General features: G+C 36.3%; 1 protein-coding gene across 1 annotated transcript in view; it reads right to left on the bottom strand.

Moving 5' to 3' along the window:
* The window catches only part of LOC121423104 (protein CLEC16A-like), a 101,714-nt gene that overhangs the window by 70,346 nt on the left and 6,776 nt on the right, over positions 1 to 24,592 (bottom strand). The window contains exons 2-13 of the mRNA XM_041618394.1: positions 12,041 to 12,169; positions 11,613 to 11,746; positions 10,060 to 10,127; positions 8,713 to 8,793; positions 7,817 to 7,922; positions 6,865 to 6,988; positions 5,314 to 5,500; positions 4,446 to 4,496; positions 3,513 to 3,626; positions 1,820 to 2,213; positions 755 to 902; positions 37 to 137 (exon numbers count right to left, since the gene is read on the bottom strand). Of these exons, the coding sequence (XP_041474328.1) occupies positions 37 to 137; positions 755 to 902; positions 1,820 to 2,213; positions 3,513 to 3,626; positions 4,446 to 4,496; positions 5,314 to 5,500; positions 6,865 to 6,988; positions 7,817 to 7,922; positions 8,713 to 8,793; positions 10,060 to 10,127; positions 11,613 to 11,746; positions 12,041 to 12,169 (1,637 nt within the window). The remainder of the gene's footprint in view (positions 1 to 36; positions 138 to 754; positions 903 to 1,819; positions 2,214 to 3,512; positions 3,627 to 4,445; positions 4,497 to 5,313; positions 5,501 to 6,864; positions 6,989 to 7,816; positions 7,923 to 8,712; positions 8,794 to 10,059; positions 10,128 to 11,612; positions 11,747 to 12,040; positions 12,170 to 24,592) is intronic.

Below are 24,592 nucleotides of genomic sequence, written 5' to 3'. Positions count from 1 at the left end.
AATAGAGGAGTATGAGGGGGTTTAAATCAAACTCACCTTCATTAGAACCAATAGCATACAGAAGACACAAGGCAAAGAGTGCTCTGTAATCACCTGAATTACAATCCAAAGAATTCAAGATACATCCAAAATATGGTCTGAAAAATAACGAGAGGGATGAATTCAACTAGTGAATATTGGAAGCAAGATTTGTGATACATACTGTAAATAAGAATCTATGGAATATACATTAGTTAAATGACAAGTTTGAATGAAAGTCAAAATACAGAGCTAATAAAGGGGTCTAAGGTGGTATTGCTAGATACTTAAAATTGACTTCAGGTTTCATATCAATCATAACTTTTGCTCCAAATGTTGAATTTGATAGCTGGTGTGCTTTAGGCAACAATAAGTTTAAATTGCTTTACCAATTAAAAAAATCTATAAATTGCAAATTTGCAACTAACATTTCCATCCGATTTCAAATAAGTTTCTTATTTGAAACAAGTACCCTGCCTCGACATCGGCAATGGCCCGGTAGCCTGGGGCAACCTAAATTGAGAGCCGGGCCACCAAATTTCCATAAAAGTTCACACTTGGTGGCCCGGTCAGGCTACCAAAATTTTGATAAATTGTACTGTTTTCTATTGTTTAGGGCCTGAAATTGACGATTTTGGTGAACCGATCGGGCCATCAAGCAAAAAAGTTAGTGTGGAGCCTTGCCTATGGACACGACAACAAAGAAATATAATTTTTAGGAGCTTTTGTGTCATACCTTGTGGCAAGATTGAGCTCTGCTCTTTGTAGAGTAGCAGCCATAGTCTTCTCTTCATCTGTGCTATTAGATTCTATGAGAGGACTGGTGGCTGATAGGGGTGATGTTAGGATTGCACTGCTGGCGTTACTAGTAGAATCAGACTCACCTGAAACAGAACAATACCATAAAATATATCAAAGTTTTTTAGTATCCTTTAGTGTTGTCACTATCGTTGGTTGGTGCCTGTTAGAACCTTCATCACCCAAAATGTTGAACCTGAACTGAATGTAATATCACACCCATTTAATTCACACTAATTTCCAACCTGAAAAAAAAAGATAATATGAAAATAAGATTTTCAGTATTATTTTCAATATTATCACAGCCCTGAAAGCCTTCCACTTTTCATCCCCCTGAACCACTGTGGCTGTGGGATAAAATTTCCGCTGCTAAAGGGGTCCCTGTAGACAATCCTAATATACTCTATATCCATGCTATCTAATCACTGGACTAATGACTAATTAGTAATTCTGGTATAAGATTCAAGACACCTGACTCAAGACAGTTACCAACTTGGAAATCATCAAGATCTTGTTTCAATTACAAATGATCCTAGCAAAATTTAGATATTGTTTGATAACACCTTTTTCATTCGATAAAAGATGTTTGACCTACCTGGGCTTGTTGCATAAAAGTTACTATTATGGTAACTTTGTCATCCAATGATAACTACCATGGTAACGATGATCAACAGCCAATCAAAATCAAGAATTCCATGCAAGTTACCATTGCAAGGCAAAGTTACCACAATGGTAACTTTTATGCAATAGGTCCCAGACCAGTTTTGATTAATTCAATGAATCTGATTTGACAGGAGGGTCCGGTTTCCTGATACCATCATAAGTTAAAATGAGTGGACGGCCCCTATAAATGTGTACTATAAATTACATTGCTCTGAGAGGTACATGTATACACACTTCAGGTTTCAATTTTTTGGGAAACCGGCCTTCAAATGGCCTTAATTCACTGACAATAGGTGATAAAATTAAAACAAGCCAGGCAAACGAACAACAGATTTCCTACTTGTTCCACCGGTGCTTGAGGTGTCTGGTGAGGGGGATGCCCTCCCTCCTCGCTCTGCTTCTGGCATATCCTCCTCCTCCCCTTCATCCTCCTGCTCATCTCTCCTCCTCCATCTCCTACCTCCTACTCCACCCACAGCTCCTCTCATCATTCCCTCATCATCATCATCGTCATCCTCATCATCATCCTCAGCGGTTGGTACTGTAACAGGACGCTCCATCCGCCCTTGGTCCACCTCCGTGCCCCCGTCATCATCGATGTCTTCGGTTGGGGAGTCGACGTTGCGATAGTTGGGTCTCCGCCTCCTCTCCTTCATCTCTCTCCTGGATTTCTCCCGGGTGCTGTCTAGGGAGTGCTCCAGGCTCTCTGATGGCTCCACGAATGCACAGAATGTCTGACAGTGACAAGAAACAAAACTTGACAAGATCCCACTATACTACGAATGCTGAATAACATGAAGCAGCTCAACATTAAGACAAATCAGAATAATGTTGAAGTGTAATTTGTATCTCCTTTCATTTTTCATGGAATTTGAATCTTTTGAGTAAATTCAAGGATCAGGGAATGATTATCAAGTGATTTGCAAGCAATGCCAGTTCTAGGCCCCGAAACAAAAAGCTGAGCGATTGATTGTAGATATGATTATGTTTCATCATACACAATAACCAATACATTCAATCGTAGAAATTAGCCCAGTGATCAATCACTAAGCTTTATGTTACGGGGCTCTGGAGTACATAACCTGGGGGGTGTTTCATATAGATTTAAGTATGACTTAAGTCACACTTAAATGCAGATGCGTACATGATATACAACACGCAATCTTATTGATCAATATGCAGTAGTATACGTCCTCTTGGCATGATCTGACCAATTGCGTCATGTCTTTCATACAGTGCGCAACTAGAAATTTCAGTGCGACTCTAAGTCATACTTAAATATTTGTGAAACATCCCCCCAAAAAAATATCCTTGACAAAAACCACAGTGACTTGATCATCCAGTCAACCCTGCAAACTTGAGTTTCACAACAGAGGAGGGGAATTTAATTTCTTGTTGAATCTTATTAAGAAACTCAAATCATTAAGTAAACACAGCATCACTTGAATCAGGATTCATTTCAAAACATTGGAAACGTCTTCCTGGTTCCAAAGGAAAGAATATACCCTATCAGGCTACAGATTCAACCTTTATTTCACTTAAAATCTTGTAAACTCAGAGAAGCTAATAAACAAGGCATCAAAATAGACTATTGGTAGTCTTAGTGATAATACAGAGTATTGCTTGAGGCCAATTTCACATGAATTCTGTGCTCAAGGCAAAGTGGAAAGGAGGAAAAACATACATGTGTACACATTTCCACTTTGCCTCACATAATCTTCACATACACTGAAACCCAACAAGAGTAGAGGTCACACCACAAGCTTTGTGTGTTTCCTCTGGCTAAATCCTCTGATAGCTATCAATCCCTCTATGGCATGAGCTCAAATTTTTTTCTTGCAGTAGTATTTTATGTTTTTGCTTCTTTTGGGTGTCCAATATCTCAAAAATTTTCACTTCCCAATATTTCCATTCCTGTACGTGAAAACCAGCACATGAATTGTTAAAGCTTGGGATATGCTGAGTGAATAAGTTGACAATTCAAATAGCTCAATTAGAGAGGATAAAGGGAGCTTCTGGATATTGAGACTTACCCCTGATATACCACTGGTATCAGTAGGTTGTTCTGCTATCGTCTTGTAGGTACCATTGAAGATTATATTGACTAGCTGACAAACTAGAGGCTGCTGCTTCATTATAAGGAATACCTAAGTTAGAAAAAATAAACATCAATTTAGTTCCACAGATCAAATGAAAAGACAGAGGTAATAAAAAACATAGACTCAAGGGCAGTTAATACACATATCTAGCAAACACAGTGGAAATATGAAGGAATCAACATAGTCCACATAGACCAATCAAGATCAATTCAGATAACAATGACAATGACATCGATACTTGAATATGTTCAAGAACAGGAAAATAATAATAATAACTGCATATTTATTCAGGGTAGCCACTTCAGTTCCGAAAACTGTTCTCCCTTCGGGTCCTGCTATTATCATAGAAATCAGAGGCCTGTTTCCTAGACTTAAATCTATGGTACATGGAACAACACCTACACAGGTGTTGGAAGGAATCTATACAGGAGACCTCGTAAGACATGTGGGAAACTATCAAAGAAGACAGTAAAGTGTCAAACATGACCCATTTTGACCCAAATGACAGGAGAGTATGGAGTAGAGCCATGAATTAAATGAGCTATCAAACCCCTTCAAGTGGGAAAAACAGACTTAAAACGTTGTTGTTATTGTTGGTGGTGGTGGTAGTGGTGGTGGTGGTGGTGACGAAGATGATGATGATGATGTGATGATAATGATGATGATGTAACTTTGTCATTACTGGGACTACCATAAAAACCTTGATTTTAGTTGGCTGCTGAGTGTTGTTACAATGGTAGTTGCCATAATAACAAATTTACCACAGTTGAAACTATTCATGAAATGAATTCCTGTTCTGAATGGATTTTATCAAGCTGAAAATACTCGGTCGGGCTGGTGAAAGTTTTGAGATTTTTATTCACTTACCTGAGAGAGTAGAAATAGGGCTACCACAGAACTAATGGCTGGAGGACTTGACTGTTAAAGAAAACATAAGCACAATAATGACCAATTATGATTTACATTTCATGAAAACATTCTTAAAGTTTGATAAAACTTAATACAAAACATATACAAAATATGAATATTTTTCATGGACTAAAAATATCATGAAAACATTCTTAAAGTTTGATAAAACTTAATACAAAACATATACAAAATATGAATATTTTTCATGGACTAAAAATATCATGATCAAGAACAAAAAGTTTTTATTCATCAGCTAAAAAGCATGAAAAATCTTTTCTTTTGACACAGATTTATGAGCAAGGTATATACACAAGTCACTTGTAACATCTTTGATAATTTACAGACTTTATGCATTAAAGTACAGTGTGTTTACAGCCTTTAAAGAAGTAGAAATTATAGTAAAAAGATTAGATTAATAATATCAATATTTCAAATTATATAAGTGAAGGAAGAAATATACCTTAAGGGTATGTAAAGTTAAAAATGCCTGGAACGTGTTTTTAGGTGCTACGTCATTTACATAGAGTTACATCATTTTGTGGTAGGCTCACCAGTCTTGTGTGAGGTCATTTGTAACTAACAAACAATTTTATGAAACATAACACAGGTCCAATGATAAGAAAGGACATCAAAACACTGGTAATCACTAATCAAGAAAAACCCTTCAATCAAGAGCATTTGCATTCGATTTCATTCAGTGGTAAATGACCAACTTCATACTTTGTCTACAGCTGTTGATACTATCGCATTAATATTCAAATTGAAACACCAATCATCAAGATCATTTCTTGATGAAAGAGTAATAAGAGAAAATGAGTGTTCTTACAGCTTTGACATGTGACCTTGTCTTTGTCATTGAGGAGACGTAGAGAGGCACAAGAAGTCTGTTGAGGAGATGGTTGGTGAGGACGTCGTTGAGGCCGTCGATACCGATGTTTAGGATGTCATTGAGATAGTGAAGATGGTCAAGGTGTTCTGCGACCAGGGTGGATAGACGATTCTTGCTTTGGTGACTTGGAAAACATGGATTCAAAGTGAAATAATAATAATAGCCAATTTTTATAGATTGCCTTTCCCAGAATGGCTCAAAGTGCGTTACAGTATATTATTACCCCGGTCATTGGATTCATTTCGATCCTGCACGAAAAGTGCACAATTTTCCACTCTCTGGGGAGCATTTTTTTGCATTCATCACAGCCTCATTATGGCACTGGCAAAATCCAACATACAATATCTTTCACATCCTACCGGGTACCCATTTAGCACCTGGGTCGAGAGTGGCAAAGTGTGGATTAACGCCTTGCCAAAGGACGCCAAATAGTCAAGAAGGCTGTTTCACAAGGTAGTGGACCCCAATTTTCGGTTTAAATATTTGAATTCAGGAAAATGCTATAAGGTGACTAACTTGTACTTTTTTATTGGTAATTTAAGGTAAGCTAGCTGCTAGGGAGCTGAGAAAATGAATAGTGCATGTGTAGGTGGATTCTTCCATAAAGATGCAATGTAGACTTGGAAAGGGGCTTTAGTAAGTTTCTGTTCATACAAGGGAACCCTGAAGAATATGTTTTATTAAATTGCAACTCTTGTTAGATTCCGCCGCAGAAAAAGTGTAACTCAGAAGACAGCTCTTCATGTAACTCTTACATGGCCCTCATCACCTACCTTTTAAGACGATATCTATAATTCCTTCAAAATTGATTTTTCATTGGAACAAACACTAGGCCCTCATTCCACAGAACGGAGACCATTGAAAGACCACTGAAAGACTTAAAATTGGTGAGGTCTTACAGCAGTCTTCAAGATCACTGAAATTTGTCATCTCTGTGGAATGGCTCAGAAAGACCCCTCAAAGAACTCTGAAAGACTGATGGATATTTCTTGTCTTACTTGTCTTAGACTAGTCCTATAGAGATCTTTCAATGATCTTTGAGAGATCTTTCATGCAACAAGCGATCTTTCAGAATTCTTTCCATGGACTTTCCATGGACTTTTCGGCAGTCTCTCAAGATTTTTGCAGAGATCACTTAAAGACTCATCAGAGATCATTGACAGATCATTGAAAGACCATTGAAAGTTCATCAAAAGACCGCTAAAAGACCATTTTCCTGTAAGACCGTTGTAAGACTGTTTCGACCGATTCAAAAAGTTTTGGAGCCCATGAAGACCACGAAGACCACTGAAAGATTGGTCAGGACTCGTGTAAGACCTCAAAGACCATTGTAGGTTCATTGAGAGACCTCTGAAAGAAGAACCAAAATTCATGGTCTTTCAGCGGTCTTGTTCTCTGTGGACCTGCCATCGAAGACAGTTGCCCACAAAAGACCACTTTTCTTGTCCCACGTGATTGGTTTTTATAGAACGTTTAAACAATACTTACTCGATGTCATTTCTGACGCAGCTTTCCAGTTCAAGAACATGGTTTCCGATGAACCATACCAAGTTTGAGAAGTAAGGGACGGCCGTCTTGTTACGTATATACATCTGCATCGCCTTGTCATTGACTAATAAAGGAAGAAAATCAAAGAAACAAGAAGGTTATCATTAAACGAGGTGAAGGAAAAATTATACAGATGACCTGGCAATCTGATCATTATCATCAGAGAAAAGAAAGCCATGTGGGTGTCAGGCAATAAGACATCGCACCAAATATCGCACCAAAGTTATGATGGGAATTCAACAGATACCCCTAATTCGGCCAAAGTTCATTGACCCTAAATGACCTTTGACCTTGGTCATGTGACATAAAACTCATGCAGGATGTTTAGTGATACTAAATTAACCTTATGTCCAAGTTTCATGAACTAGGTCCATATACTTTCTAAGTTATGACATCATTTCAAAAACTTAACCTAAGGTTAAGATTTTGATGTTGATTCCTCCAACATGGACTAAGTTCATTGACCCTTAATGACCTTGACCTTGGTCATGTGACATGAAAATCTAATAAGATGTTCAGTAATACTTGATTAACCTTATGGCCAAGTTTCATGAACTAGGTCCATATACTTTCTAAGTTATGATGTCATTTCAAAAACTTAACCTCAGGTTAAGATTTGATGTTGACGTCGCCGTAGGAAAAGCGGCGCCTATAGTCTCACTCTGCTATGCAGGTGAGACAAAAATCATTTGGGAGACAAAAAAAACAAAACAAATAAAATTCCAAAATACAGCACAAACAACCCAGCAAATACAATAGAAAATAGCTGCATCAGCAGAAAATCAAATTCTAATATCTGTTGTTTTTCTCATTTTTTTCTCTAATCATATAAAGTAATCAGACACAACTGGTATTGAATTACAAACAGCAGAAAGAAAGCAGAAGAACATACCTTTGTATACATTGAGTGTCAAGGTGCGTACAGCGATTCTAACCATACTCTCTGGATGGTTGAAGAACTTGATGGCCTCAGTGTACAGAGCAAAATCATTGGTGTGCTGTGAAAAATACATAACACAGAGAAGGGATTTATGGTGCATTTTGCTTCACAGAAGAAAAAAATAACACAATATAATATTCTTAACATGACTGAAGAAATTAATGGCCAATGTGTAATAATAATAATCATGTGTAATACTAATAATAATCATGATAATAAATTATAATAGTCATAATGCAGATATTCATTCTGTTGGGTGCTCAAGATGCCGTTGTCATCATTACCCTGGTTTGGGGGCAGCTGGCCATTCTTGGGTGCACAAGCATTTCAAGCGATGAATATTACTGCAAGGTTTTTTAATTCATCTGGGTCGAGTGCAGCAAAATATGGATTTAAAAATTCTTGCGGCAGAAAAATGACAGGGATTTGATTCCATGACATCTAATAGACGGGTGAGAGTCAGAATCAGGGAATAATTTTCCTGATATCGCATTTAAATTTGCTCCACATTGTTTAAAGACTGCTATGCATGAAGTCTTTTGTATAGCATATTTTTACATAGGACTGTACATTACTTAGCTTAGAGCTTTTCTCTTATCCAAAAATGCTATCAAAATTTGTACAGCAGAATTATTCCCTGCAGAATAACTAACCCAAATTATAGGACAAAATCATTTGTGTGCTATTGGAGAATGTTTCACATCATATTGATAAGTAAGCTTGCAGACAAAAAAAAAATGGACTTGACTACAAGGGACTGAACATTTATACTGAACACCTTCCTGCATCAGCCATCTGTAAGATCAATATCAACAGCAGTATGAAAGACACAAAGGCTACAAACTTACCTCATTGTAGAAGAAGTGGATGGTATGTTTGTTGAGCTTGAAGGATAGAGTCTTCAAGAAGGAGATGTAGTATGCTAGCACCTGAAGCAGAGGAAGAATAAAAATCATAATCAGAGTGCTATGTGATCCAGGGGGGCCTTTTCATAAAGCTGTTTGTAAATTACGAGCGACTTTAAGAACGACTGGTGATCCTTTCTTACACGCTAAACCATTGCCGATTCAATATATCACTTACCGCAAGAAGGGATCACCAGTCGTTCTTAAAGTCAGTCTTAATTTACGAACAGCTTTATGAAACACCCACCGGGAATAAGATGAATACAAACCTTTGTGGGTGTTTCATAACTGTTTAATAGTTACCCACAACTTCAGACTTGTGGCATGGTCTTGTGCTTTAATAAATTTCCGTTTTGATAGTGGTAGTATATTTCAATAATGAAATGAAAAAAGTAGACTTGGCATTCAGATGCTTGTTATCCACAAGAATTTCACTCTAAATAGAATGGATTTTATCTTATGCAATGAATTACAATGTTTGAGAACCTTTACACATACACTGTAAAAATGAAGTGCTAATTTAGCACTCACAGTGCTTGTATAGTGACAGCACTACGAGTGCCAATTTTTTAGTATAAATTTGAACTAGAAAATCAGCACTCGTAGTGCAGTCACTATACAAGCATTGTAAGTGCTAAATTAGCACTTCAGTTTTACAGTGTAATAGCACATAATAACAAGCCACCAGTCACATGTATTAAAGTCATTCATAACTTACAAACAGCTTCATGAAATATCTTCCGGGTTGTAAAGCCTCACATGATGGTTCAATTGGGACTCCAAAGTAGTAAGGCATGATATATTTTTGTGAATTTGATTATGAATGATAGAGGCTTTGTCATTCCTATTGTGTTAAATATGGTCAACTTTTTGACTCCTTGTTCCCACCAAGTTTTTATATCGTATCATAATCGATACTTAATTTGCAAAGCTTGTTCTTGATCACTTTTCTTACCATTGCAATGCAATAGTTACAAAAGTTTCTCATGATCATATGGCTATTGTAAACAGGAAATATAAACCAAGATTGCAACTTAGGCAATATAGAATATACTCAATAATTCATTTTTTTTTAAATAATGAAAAAAAAACAATGCATACTACTGACAGTTTTAGCCAAACATATGTATGCTCAACTTTGTGTACGAGTCTGCAAGTTTATTTGTTTTAAAACGGAAATGACACCATACATCACATTATATAAGGGATAAGGGAATAGCATATAAAATGAAACATTATCCTCAATGTGAAGTAGTTTGCATGTAGAGATAGAGTAACAAAGGAACTTACTTCCTCATCAGAGAAGTCAAACTTGTGGACGATGATTGAGTTGACATGGTTATTGGACAGAAGATAATCTGATAAATTCACAAGAAAGAAAACTCAACTATTATTTTCTTGTTTTCAAACTTATATTTAGATGTACAAGTAAAAAGATAAACAGAGGGCAAATAAAAAATCATCATATCATTTACCTGTCTCCTTCATACATCATTCATAACTAAGATTAATTATACTTGTATGCTTTCATGTTCCATAATGTACACATGATCAAGAGGGCAAATCAATACTAGATTGTATGATGGTGGTCCCCAAGTCTGCGCACCTAACAATTTGAGTTAAGATTTAACATGGAATTTCTTTTTATTTCACAAAATCTTTCAGTTGATAATGTTCCTTATATCATTATGAGTTAGTGTGCCAAATATCTGATAAAAATATGAAAGAAATATATGATTTTCTTGGAAAAAACCTCGGGCAGTCATTTTCAGATTGAAAAAAAAATGGTGCCCCATGTCTGCGCACCCATTCACTTTGCACGTGATTCAGGGATTTTGATGAAAAAGGCTGCATTTTCAGGCCGTCACAAGAAATGCCCAAATTTCATTATTTTTCCACCATTGTGAGTCGGATTTTGTAATTAATATCTGTCTATGCATTAGATGTGTAAAGTTTGTGTTCGTTGCGTATCTTCTTTTACGCGCAGATACGCGTATGCGCAGACAAGGGGGACTGCGCAGACTTAGGGGAACTTGCCATACTACCTCTATTTTCACAATCACAATGTGTTTATATGTCACTGATTTTGTTCTTTCTTCTGAGGTGTAGAATTATTGTTTAGCAGCCCTACCATGGAGTAGTGTGTGCAGTGCTTTATAACTAAAAACAAAAAGTCCTACATCAGATGACTTCTGGATATGTTACGTTTGTTTGTGTTTTTTACATCAATTCTATAAGGTGTAATCTCATATAAATGCAACAATATCTATATTCATATCCTCAAACTTTAAATATTTTAAAGTATGTCCTAAAATCTTGTACACATACTGAAAGATATGTGTCCAACGTAAATTGCAGATCTGTCACCCCCTTTATCTACTTTGCCTTTCATCTCATCCTACATGGTCTAATGCTAGCTTGTCAACAACCAATTCATCTTCTAACCATTTGGTCTAATTGCCATTTAGTCTAATTTCCAGTTAGGATATAGTCTACCCATTTCATCTGATATCTAGTATTAACACCACTTTGGTCTATATGGTTAGATGAAAATGTTTATGAACCATATCATCATCAAATCAATATGTAAACAAAGTGGGATTTAGACCAACTGGGCATTTAGACTAAATGAGAATTAGACTAAGTGAGCATTAGACTAAGTGTAGTGTAGACCAAGCAGCAATTAGACCAAATTGACATGGCAGACCAAATGAGTTAAACCCATGTGGTATAAGAATATTTGAGTAGTAGGCCAACTCCTGGTAAATATAGTTTATTCTTACATTAGGCTGTCAACCTTATATTGACTATAGATATTGTATAAAAAATATAATAAAACTCACATAAGGACGTTTCATTTCGTATATTCTCAAACAGGATGTTAAGAGTCTGGAGAAGCTGAACACAGATGTAGCTTCCTGTCTTCTGTCGTAAAATCTTCAAGAAAAACAACAACATGTTTTTCTCCAAGAAGAAACTGTATGGAATGAGAAGGAAATTTGTTTCACAATAACAATGAAACAACATTCATGACAATGGAATTAATAACATTATTCACAAATTAGCGATATAGAAAAAAGAGAAAAAAATGTATTACTTAGGTTACTTTAATGCTGAAGCCCTGCTGACTACACCTCTGCACATCTGATTTGTTAACTAAAAACCTATTCCTTACTTAATATTCATTTGATAGCTGAATACCTGGAAAGTCATGATTATTTTCTCCATTCTCCTTACATATTTTCTTGCTCCCATTTGGAACCAAACTTACTCAAAGACGGAGCTGTCATTCTGATCTCCCCAGATGAGGATCTCTGACATGGATCTCAATGTCTCCACCAGGAGGCTTCTGTTTTGCTCCGTTACCGTGGCATTCCGCATCAGTACTCCATGGAGCAGCCTACAGATCAAAACAAAGAAAAATATATATTTATCAAATTTTTTATCTTGTACTATTTTTAAATAATGCCCACTCTAATCAACAGTATCACAAGAAAGCTTTAAGTGTCACTTTTTCATAAGCTCAGCAAGACCAGAAGAAACAAAACAGATTTCCTTCCTGCATTGAATAATGCACATGTAAATTTCTCATCTTGCCGTTTAAGAATTTCAATCAACTGTGCAGATTACCAAAAAGGAAATTGCATTGTATTGCTATGGCATGTAATGCTTGCTAACTTCCGCAGCACTTGGCAAACATACATGTGATCTTGATTTTATAATTCATTCAAGTAAAATGTTAATAGATGTTTTCATTGTGATGTCATAAATCTCAGCTTGGCCAATTACAAGACAATCACAAAAAAATACATGAATGAATACATGTACATATGGTTTGATACTATTCATTAAAAATAGTTTGATACAATATTTCAAAACTGATTTCTGCTTTAATATGAGAAATTGCATTGAACAGCACTGCAATCAGGCCTGTATGTGTTTATTTTAAAGCCATGTCCCCTCTTTCTGCAGAAGAGGCACTGGCAGCTTGTCCAAATAAAGGAATCTCTAAGGTATACGTTGTAATAAACAGAGTGTGAAAACAAATCTGAGGGCATTATTAAATATTCACGGAGGACGTTCCAAAAGATGGGGAGAAAGAGAGTGATGATGCATGTACATGTATGATGGAAAAGAGATGGCGATAGATATACTTTAATACTATATGTTTATTGGAGTAATATGATACACACGTGTAAGGAGCTACCGGTACATGCATTGGTCCGGGGGGGGGGGGGGCACTTACACTGACGAGTGGATACCCCCCCCCCCTGCGGTATTGATATTGCATGCATAATCATGATACTTCACAAAATTTGGTGTTTTGGGGGACAATATACTAGATTTAATGATTGGTTGGATTAAAACTATCTCATCACAAAAATGGGGGGGGGGGGGAGATCCAATCTTATAAAGAATTATAAAAGACAATTCAGTAATTTACCAAACTTGAATAACAATCTTGTTTCATGATCACTGTGGACACTATCATCATCATGATAACCATCCTCCACCAAAATCAATAACATCAACATCAATGTTGTCATACCATCATCAGCAGCATCATCATCAGCAGCATCATCATCAAAATCCCCATCACCACTACTACCACAATTATCATACTTGTTTTTTTTTTAATTATGCAATTCAGCCTTTGACAGCAATGACATTTCAATAAACCACTACCATTCCCATTACCATCATCATCATCTTCTTCATCTTCATTATCATCATCATCATCAAGATCATCATCACCAGTATCATCATCATCATCTTCATTATCATCATCATCACCATTACCATCATCACCACCATCATCTTCTTCATTATCATCATCATCATCATCATCATCACCATCATCTTCTTCTTCATTATCATCATCATCATCATCTTCATTATCATCATCATCACCACCACCACCATCATCATCATCATCTTCTTTATTATCATCATAATCATCATCATCACCATCATCATCTTCTTCATTATTATCATCATCATCACCATCACCATCATCATCATCATCTTCTTCTTCGTTATCATCATCATCATCATCATCATCATCATCATCATCATCACCACCAGAACATCATCTTCATTATCATCAATATCATCATCACCAGCATCATCATCATTATCATCATCATCATCATCATCACCATCACCATCATCATCATCACCACCATCATCATCATCATCACCACCACCATCATCACCACCACTGTCATCATCATCATCTTCATTATCATCATCATAATCATCATCATCATCACCATCATCATCATCTTCATTATCATCATCATCATCTTCATTATCATCATCATCATCATCATCATCACCTTCATCATCACCACCATCATCATCATCATCTTCATTATCATCATCATCATCATCACCATCACCATCATCATCATCTTCTTCATTATCATCATCATCATCATCATCTTCATCATCTTCACCACCATCATCATCATCATCTTCATTATCATCATCATCATCATCATCACCATCACCATCATCATCACCATCACCATCGTCATCATCATTATCTTTTTCGTCTACTTTGTCACCATTATTACCATCACATCATTCATTATCATCAATCATCACCACAAATATCACCACCATCACCATCTCACTTGTCACAACCAGCATCACCACCCCATCTACCATCACTATCTCTCAACAAAATCTTGTCACTCCAAGCAGAATAAATCTCATCATCTTTCTCACTCCTAATCACGATGCACTACACAATATCAGTATTCAATCTATTCATCTACAGCCTACCCTCAGGTACAAGAAAGGAAATCCTTTATTCCGCATCCATTATAAGCCCTGCAAATCACATGGCAATGCCGAGGGTACCATGTAAAATCAATATCTTTCAGCTCAGGCTGAATGGTACAAGACATTTTAAAGAAGCACTCTACATGCATGTAGAATGCATAATATGAAGATTATCAAAACATAAAATTGAAACATAGAGCACCAACCATGTTCATCTACCACAAATCAATGGCGGAATTTGTGATATCTAACTTAACAAATAGTTCCCTTTTTTCCCCATAGTACTGCCTGTTTCATGTTACACGTACATGTACATGCTTATCAATCTATACTATAAACCATGGGGCAATTTTACCAACTAAATTCATTTTTCAATCACAAATTAATAAATTTCAATGCCTGATCACCCATTTGACAATCTGTGACAATTTTTGAGAGCATTCCCATAGCAACAAGATCGCTTTACGTGATGTGATTTTGAAAACCACTTTCAGGTGATCAATGGAAACGCTAGCAAAGCGATCTTCCAAATTGGTTTCCTGAACCGGTTTCCAGTTAAACTAGTTTTAGAAACCATAATGAGAACAGGGTCATATTTTTTCATATCCCTAATTTCTTACTTCTATCCTTTTCTTAATAAAATTATTTTCAATGAAATAATTAAGTCAAAATAGCTAAATTTCCTCATAATAAGGTACAATGGAAAATTTTACTTCATCCAGTAAAATCTGACCCTGGGGGGCCACTTACATTGACGAGTGGATACCATGCGCGACCAAAAAAACATGTAAAAAGGATGTCTTTTTCACGATAGGGCATGTTACGTATGTAACGTGATAAGGGTGTCAAAAACACAAAAATAATGGAAAAAGGGTATCTATTTCGCGAGGAAAATTACGTGTTTAGGGTCGAATTTGTGGGGATGATAAAACAAAATTAAAATGTTTTATAAAGGATGTCCTTTTTGCCCCAACACTTCGTGTTTAGAGCCCGGGGGGGCCATTTACATTGACGAGTGGATACCATGCGCGACCAAAAAAAACACGTAAAAAGGATGTCCTTTTCACGATAGGGCACGTTACGTACGTAACGTGAAAAGGATGCCAAAACACAAAAATAATGAAAAAAGGGTATTTATTTCGCTAGTAAAATTACGTGTTTAGGGTCGAATTTGTGGGGATGATAAAACAAAATTAAAATGTTTTATAAAGGATGTCCTTTTTGCCCCAACACTACGTGTTTAGAGTCCTATTTGCGCGAGGTGTAGAAGGTGGGGTCGTACTAAACCAAATAAGGTAAAGCCGACAACCAAATGACCCGTAACAATAAAACATTCCTTTACTTGTTTAGGGGTTCATTTCAGGAAATATTTGCCAAGAGTATCGTTTTGTTTCCAATACTTGTTAAGGGTTAGGTTTCACACGCCAATACTTGTTAAGGGGTGCATTTTCAGAATATGGAAATTACGTGTTTAGGGTGCTTTTCGAGACCCCATGGTCGCGCATGGTATCCACTCGTGAATGGAAGTGGCCACCCCCCCCCCCCCCGGGAATCTGACCAAATTTGAAGGATATGTGAAGAAAAACCTGATACTTTGATCAATATCTTATCAGGTTACCATTGTAATGCAGCAAGGTGCCTGGTAGAAATTCATGTTTACATTGCTCCATGCTCTGCTAGGATTGTACACACATAATCAATGAATGTGCAGACTTACTAGACTACCAGCATATTATATATGAAGAATGTTTGGTAGAAAATCTGCCCCAGAACTTGAATCATAATGTAGTTATGCCTCTCTATTTCACAAAACTCCAGTATTCCCTTCTCCATATAAAATCTTTACCACACAGTCAGGAAGAGGAAAAGTAACATGATTCAACAATAAAAGTGATAACCTATTTTCATAACTTAGATGATTTTGCATACTTTACCTAGTATTTATTCAACAATTAGTTTTATTCTAAGTAATCTACTTGCCTTGATTTGGGTATCTTGTTTTTCCCACAGCTCATCATTTTTTTGTTTTATTTAGATATTTGAGCCCTAATTATCAAGAGAGCAATCAACAATATTATTCACCTATCGAGAAGAATTTTCTGAGGAAGAAGGGAGATCTTTCTTGCTTACACACAATCCAATGAAAGAAATCAATGTATGCTGAAAATCTGCAATTTTCATTCGAAAATCTGTCAATTTTCATGTCCAGAGTTTCCCTCACAATGAATGAGGGACACTTGGAAGGCCTATAGCCTTCCTAAATTACAATTCTTCCAATTCGGGGATACTCATCTCTATCAGCTGAAGAGGAGTTGCCGTTGCTGAATGTAGGCATGAAGCACACACACTTTGCACTTCAAGAGCCTGTAACATAAACCTTCGATTGATTGTAAGGTCGATCTGTTCCCTAGCTTGAACATAATGATCAATTTAATCAAGTGTAAAACTCAAACCTAACTGTACATGTACATCTTCCTTGGCAAAGTCCACCCCAAGAACAAATCAATTTGAACAAAGTAGAGAAAAATCAGAAAAAGGCAAAGAAAAATTCATTTGAATTCCATGTAGAATAAGAAAGGTAAATGTTATTTTGGATTTTGCTTATTTTGTTTTCATTTTAAGAGATTTATTAGATCATGGGCAGAATGCAAATAAAGGAGCTGATGGTGTCACACACGCCATTTCTTTTAGTGTCTCATTATATGAAATATCGGATATTTGAATTTTCTTAGAATTGATGAATTACGGTACATCAGGCCTTAAGTTTTGATATTCATAAGGCAAGGTGACTTTCCAACGAGGCACATTTCTGTACTAAAGCATATATAAAAATTAAAAAGGACACCAAAGTATACAATACCAATGTGGCCAGTAAATAATTACAGGAAATAATTGAAATATATCACAATCTTCATATTCAAATAACTATTTTCTGCCAATAAGTCAAAGTGAAAGTTTGAGTCATAACTTGCTCATCTGACGTTGATGAAATTGAGTTCTATTTGTTGTTTTATTGTGAGTGTAATGTACAAATCAACTTGGGGAGAACTTAGTGGTCTTGATCCTCAAGACAAGCTATTAAAGAATGTATTGTAACCTGAGAAATGGCTGTATGATTTGCCAAATATAATATTATTTCAAAAATTATGTCATAGCTATCTTGAGATTAAATGCACAGTCGGCTATCTTTCTCTAAATAAGAGATAACTGATAAGAAATACTATTGAAGTCTCTTTCATCTCTCTGAAAAATATTAATTGTATGTGTAATAGTTTGAAAACCCAGAAATGTGTAAAAAAAAAACACAATCTCATCTTCTATCAAACTCCCATTACCCATTGCTTATAATCTCAAGCCATAAAATAAAACAAAATTGGAGAAAACATACATGTAAATAACAATGTAAGATTTAAGGCAACAACAGTTGTTTACATTGGAGAATCTACTTCCTAAGAAATAGTTAACAATTTTTAAATGTTTCCTGGAAAAAAACAGACAGGTGTATGCCAAAAATGATATTCCATTGGCAACTTTCTCTGCTGACCTGACCTACTTTCTATCTACCACCAACAGGTGTCTATTACTATGACAACCACTTCTGAAAAGCAAGGTTTAGACTTCTTATGAAGACTTTTTTCCCAAATATAGAGTACCTGTATTCACTCCAAAATTGAAAGTTAAAAAAGTGTTTTTTGTTCTGTCCAACATTATCATTGATGACAGGAACATGTACATGAATGTGGCGTTACAAGATCTTCAATCTACTACCGGTATGTTTTATCAAAATTTCACAACTTGAATATGATTCAATGATTTTACTTTATCTAGTATGTCTACTTTTGCCAGTATGAATCAAGAATGGTTTGTACATGTAGGATGTTTCTTTCCAGTTTCCTTGAAAAATTTATCTCTCAGGTCACAATGAAAACATTTCCATCACTACACACACACAAACAAAAAAAAAACAAGCACAATGTTGAAACTGTCATCAATAGCAGATGTAAATTGGGAATAAGAACCCAATTTTCCTTTTGGGAAAGATTCTCATTGGTCAAATACACCTTCTTTGACGTTGCACGATTCTTCATATGGCAACATCCACTTGCTGTAGACAGCCGATTTCTGCATGGTTATGTAAAAGAATTCCCATAATAAAGCCAATGTGTGCAAAATCTAAGTTACCAGCACCATAATAATTCACGGATCGTCCAAGCGCCATTTGCATTGCATATTTTGGAATGTCTTTTTGACTCCCCTGAAATGACTGATATTTCAATCTACGATATGCTAGTTTCTATTACTTTTTATCATTCTTATATAACAAATAGTGCATTAATATAGATACCAAATGAAATTAACTCTGAAATGCTATATCAGAGCACTTTTTATTTTCCATTAAATTTGATTAAATTTCCAATTTTATTCGAATACAAATTTTCAAATCTGCTTGGGATGGACTTGACCTAAGGATGTTATAAACTGCCCCATGTTACAAGTCGAAATGTATGTGACGATGTGTAGTTAGAGATGTAAAAGGGGTATGATTTTCACAACTACCAAAGGGGAGGAAAAGGTTACCTCTCCTGAGAGCAAAAGATGAAGAATGGAGTCAAGAAACTACCAAGATGTGAGCCTGGATAGAGAGAAAAAGAGAAAGAAAGAGACAGACAGAGAGGGGGAGGGCAATATTGGAAGAATTATCCAAACTTATCAAATGTCACCATTATCACGAAATCATCACAACCAGGAGAGGGCCACCATCTCTCCTCCATATTAAATCCTGACATTAAAATTCCACGTGAAATACCTCCTGCACAGGGAAATGAACAGCATTGTTTTGACAACTCATCTGTGATCTCCAGGACCATCAAACAAGGGTTTATTTTGATTGGTTTGTGGGAAGTTTTTTTTTTCCACTTTCTAATACTCAATGAACTTGTGATTTAATGTACTGCTTTATACTTCAGCACCAGCGAAAATAAGGGAAAACACAAGAAACTGATATTCATTGAAATGAGAATTTGCATCCGAGAATAAGGTGAGAACACAATTTGTGCAGAATGAATTCAAGTTTGCTGTGAAATGCTTTCAATTAGACATTTCAAGTCTTGAGATTCTTTGATAATCTAAGACATGTGTTGAACAGTAACTTTTCTAGCACTCTTCAAAAGCTGAATCTGCAGATGAACTTAAAAGTTACACTATAGGCGTTGCTGCACCATCCCGAGTTTGGTCAATCTTGAGATTTTAGCCCGATCAGCCCTCTTCGCGATTAATCTCGAGATTCAAGAAACCCCGTCTTCACCATCGCAAGAAGAGCGATTCTTGCTCGACCAAGGCATCCATGCAATATGGTCTGACGCCATGAATAAATAATCCCGAGTGCATCTGCACCTGCAAAATAGCGCGATAATTCGTAAAATAGCGCGCTAATCTGCAAATAATCCCTTGTTGACTTGGGACTGCAATCCCGAGATTAATCCTACGAACTACCGCGATAATTGCGTCTCCATCACAAATAATCTCGAGATTGTTCAGATCGGGATAATATGCCGGATCAGAAATAGCGCGCTAATTTGAAAACTCGGGATGGTGCAGGCGGCTCTTATGTTACCTACATCTTACATTGTTTTGGTAGTATTTTTATTGTCACCATAATCTATAATGTTCATCAACACTACAGCTGATATCAGCTGATATTTCTGTGGTCTCATGATCATTGATTTTACGAACACTTCCTCACTCTTCCAATATAATATGAATGTATATCCGATCTTACTCAAAACTTAAACGAAAGGTCGTTAAAATTAATTAGACATTAGGGACCTAGAATATGGAATAGACAACAATGTTACAACCTACTTTTACAACTTAACCTATTTCCTTCTGCAGTTGCCTGCAGAAGTGCACACGAGTATGATTTGCACGCAAAGTTTTGGACATGCTCAAAACTTTGTTGTGGGTATCAAAGTTGCTGGCAATCACCCACAACTCACCCCCAAGATTTGCATGGAACAATGTGACAATGTCTTGATCATGTTTTGTAATTGATATACCATTGCCTTGTACTAGTTATCATTATCAATGCTATACACTGTATATAGATTTGAAGGAAAAAAAAATCAAAAATTCAAATCTATTTGTCCAATATTTTAAATGAAGAGCAGGAAGGAATTCAGAAAGTCTACATTTTTACAAAAAAAACAGCAGTTTGAGGTCACTTCATCAAAAAAAAAAGTATCATGCGCATAGCTTTAAGCAGCATAACCCATGGTAAATGCCATTTTGTAAAATGACCCAATGTATATGAATACGCTCAGTATGTAGGTTGGGTTTTTTAACCTCTGTGCGCCATTCTGGCGACTGCTCTAGTACAGATGCAATGGTTTAGAACACTTTGTAGATTCAAAGGAGAGGGATGTGCCAGTTCATGTAAAATTCAATCCTCTCTTATTCTTTAAATTAAAAAAAGAATTTTGATCTGATATCTGGTAACACTATATAGTCATGATGGGCTTTCAGAATATCAAGTTTTAGAGATTTCTTCCTCTTTTTTTGAATTACAGATTTATTTTGTCTGCATCTTCTTTTTTTCCTAGAAGCAGTGTGACCATATTACAGCTGCTTTCAATTCAATTTAATTTTGTTGTCCACATAGAAATTTGTTTGCTCACATTATAAACAATTATCATACATGTAATACATGGTTACACTTCGTAATTCTGAAGGTTCATAATTCCGAAGGTTCTTTATTCCGAAGGTTCGTAATTCCGAAACACGTAAATTGCCTATAACTCGATGTTCATTAATCCGAAAACGTAAAAAGGTTCATTAATCCGAACATTTGTGGCGTTATTCCGAAGGTTCGATAATCCGAAAACGAAATAAGGTTCGATGTTCCAAAGGTTCGTTAATCCAAAAATGAATTAAGGTTCGTTGTTCCAAAGGTTCGTTAGTCCGAAAACATAATAAGGTTTGTTAATCATTACGTTTTCGGACTGACGAACCTTCGGAATTACGAACCTCATTTCGTTTTCGGATTAACGAACCTTCGGAATTACGAACCTCACTCTGTTTTCGGACAAACGAACTTTTGGAATTACAACCTCATTTCGTTTTCAGACTTACGAACCTTCGGAATAACGAAGCTTCGGAATTACGAATGTATGCGGTAATACATATCACATTACATACATGTATATCACATTCAAAATGACATATGAAAGCGACAAATACAAGAGAAATTCTCAAGGATAATGTTTGTCCAATATAAAGTAGTAAAAGTAATGACTGTCAGTAAAGAAAATTGCCAGTAGAAAAAGAAGAGAAAATAAAATTCAGGTGGTGAGATGTAACATGCAAATGGAGAGAGGAATAAAGAAATTTAGGAAACGTTGCATGCAACAGTTCACTAACTGTTTTACAAGTAGTTTTCAAAGGTCTGGTTGTGATTCAAGCACAACCTTTAAAATGATTGTTCATCGAACATTCAGCTTATTTCACAAAACTCATCATTTGTCTTTCCTCTCTTCCTTTGTTATTTCCATTCAAGATGTCAGGTTTAGCTCAGCAATTCATGTACATCTTTGGAAGACTTGAAGCAAGCCATGAAACAAACGCTGACGAATCAGATGAATCAGAGATTGATATAGACAGTTTGGAAATCATTGGGGAACTATGTGAGGTACGTATTACATAGGTGGAATTCTTGTGAATCTGAGGATTAAGGGGCATTTTTTATAGCCAAAATCACTTGTTGACCTGTACTACACACTTGTGTTTGAAGTGAATAAAACCAAGGAAACTTCCATGATAAAATAGAATAAATCCAACCAATGAGTGTGACTGAATAATAAGCTGAGCACTGTCAAAACATGCAGAATGATTTTCACATCAAATTCTTACGAGTGTTATTTTGACATCTGCTGTCTGGGAAATTATTTTGCAGCAGGTAGGTAGCCTAGTCTGCGATGCAGACTCTGAATGGCTCGTGAGGCTACTGGTTTGCGAAAGGGCGAGCGAAGCGAGACCTAGTCTGCTATGCAGACTCCTTGAATCGGCTGTGATCCACACACAGCAGATGTGGGTCTACATTTGTAGACTACACGTAGCCAGGGGCGGTAGGGGGTGCTCCCCCCTCCTGAAAAAATGCCCCCGAAAAGAAAAAAATATAAAGAAAAGCAAGGGAGAAAGAGAGGGAAGGTACAGTTTTGTTGGTTCTTATTATTTTTTTCTCAACAGAATAAAAACCTGAATGAATCATTATTCTCTCTTGAATTTTTTGCTTCCGCACCCTATCTGCACGGGTAAATGTTTTGCCCATACTCTCTTTAGCACGTTCTTTTCCCCCAACGCAGCCATAGGACTTGTGTATTTCTTGCCAGTAAGTATAAAAGTATAAATTCATAGGGCCAGGTGAATTTTACTTTACATGTATGTCAGTATATTTATCTTCAGCCCAGTGATCCCCTTTTAATTTGAAATTTTGAATGTCATCATACAAGAGGAAGCACTGAAAATAAGTCCAAGAAAGTACTCATCTTAATTTCGTCCAAAATTTGATGAATCTGATTTCTATACTTTGCTTGCGTAAGGAAAGTCCTTTTTTAGCATCTATTCTTTTCAATGTTTGTGCTCTATTTTTCTCATAATCAAGTTAAAATACATTGAATAAATATAATTGAACTAGGGCAGATTAAGTACTATAACAGAGATCTGCATTGGGATTTAAAAATTAATAAAACATCCTGCCTTGAGATTCAATGCTTCGCGTTAAATATCATCCCCTGTATATCCGTTTCCTCCTCTGTTTTGCAAGTTACATATTTAATGTGGTTAAGTTTATTTGTAATCAAATCTAATCATACCAATCCTACTCCAAGACATCGTCTGGCTTCGCAGCATCCCTTTCTCCATAGACCAAAGTATCTTATACGCACCCTAGTGGTGGTATTAGACACCAAAACATAAACAAATGGGCGAGCCCATTCGAGCATTCAAGTTGCATAAAAAAACATGACCATGAACTGTACATGTATGTACCTTTCGCCAGAAGGCTCAGAGAGTAACAAGGCATTCAAGCGATGTTGTGTCTTGCCCACTTGTGAAAGTAACCACAAATATCGTGATTTGCGAGGGCATGCAACATAATTGTATAAAAAATAATTGTACAATATTACTGGGATCGAATAACATTTGTCATCAGAGTCTTGCACATAAACTTTAATGTTGACCTGAAAATGACCTTCGACCTTACCATGTGACCTCCAACTGCAGCATTAGATGTAGGTCCCCTAACTACATCTACCATCCAAGTTTGGTTGAAAAGTGACTATCAGTTGCAGAGTTATGTGTCATAATGTTTGTGACGGATGGACAACATTTGAATCCCTTAGTCTCGCCTTCACCTCTGGTGGGCGAGACAAAATCATTCACTAACTTTATTATATGCTTACTCTCCATGGAGCCAGGGATTGTGCCCCATTCATGTGCATATACTATGGTCAACATTGCAATTTTTGCCCCCGAGATTTCTACTTTCCCTGTAAAAGATCTAGATCATGTAAAATTGGCTAGAACTACATTTCTTACATTTAGAGAATATCAATTTCATTTTTAAACAAATATCCATTTAAAAAACGAGGAATATATTTTGAGAAGACGGGAAAAAAACTTACCGATTTTGACATATCCATCTTGCTTTCTTTGTTGTAGTTAAGCTACGGGATGCTTATAGAGGGCGGCAGATTCTATATGCGTCTCTTAGCTTAGCTACTAACAAAGAAAGCAGGATGGCTACGTAAACATCGGCAAGTTTTTTCCATCTTCACAAAATATATTTCTCAATGCTAAAATATCCCACGTGCTAAACCAGTTGAGGCAGGATTTAATATCGAGGTGAGATTCATATCTATCGGCAAGTGCATGGATTTTTTTATCTAGCACCGCTCATGATTTTGCCGCCCTCTATACGCATTTCAAAGCTAGGCTGCAATAACAAAGAAGACAAGATGGCGATAATAACATCTGTGAG

Source organism: Lytechinus variegatus, chromosome 10, assembly GCF_018143015.1.
Source record: "Lytechinus variegatus isolate NC3 chromosome 10, Lvar_3.0, whole genome shotgun sequence".
Lineage (NCBI taxonomy): Eukaryota > Metazoa > Echinodermata > Echinoidea > Temnopleuroida > Toxopneustidae > Lytechinus > Lytechinus variegatus.
This window is presented reverse-complemented; position numbering and strand designations above follow the sequence as displayed.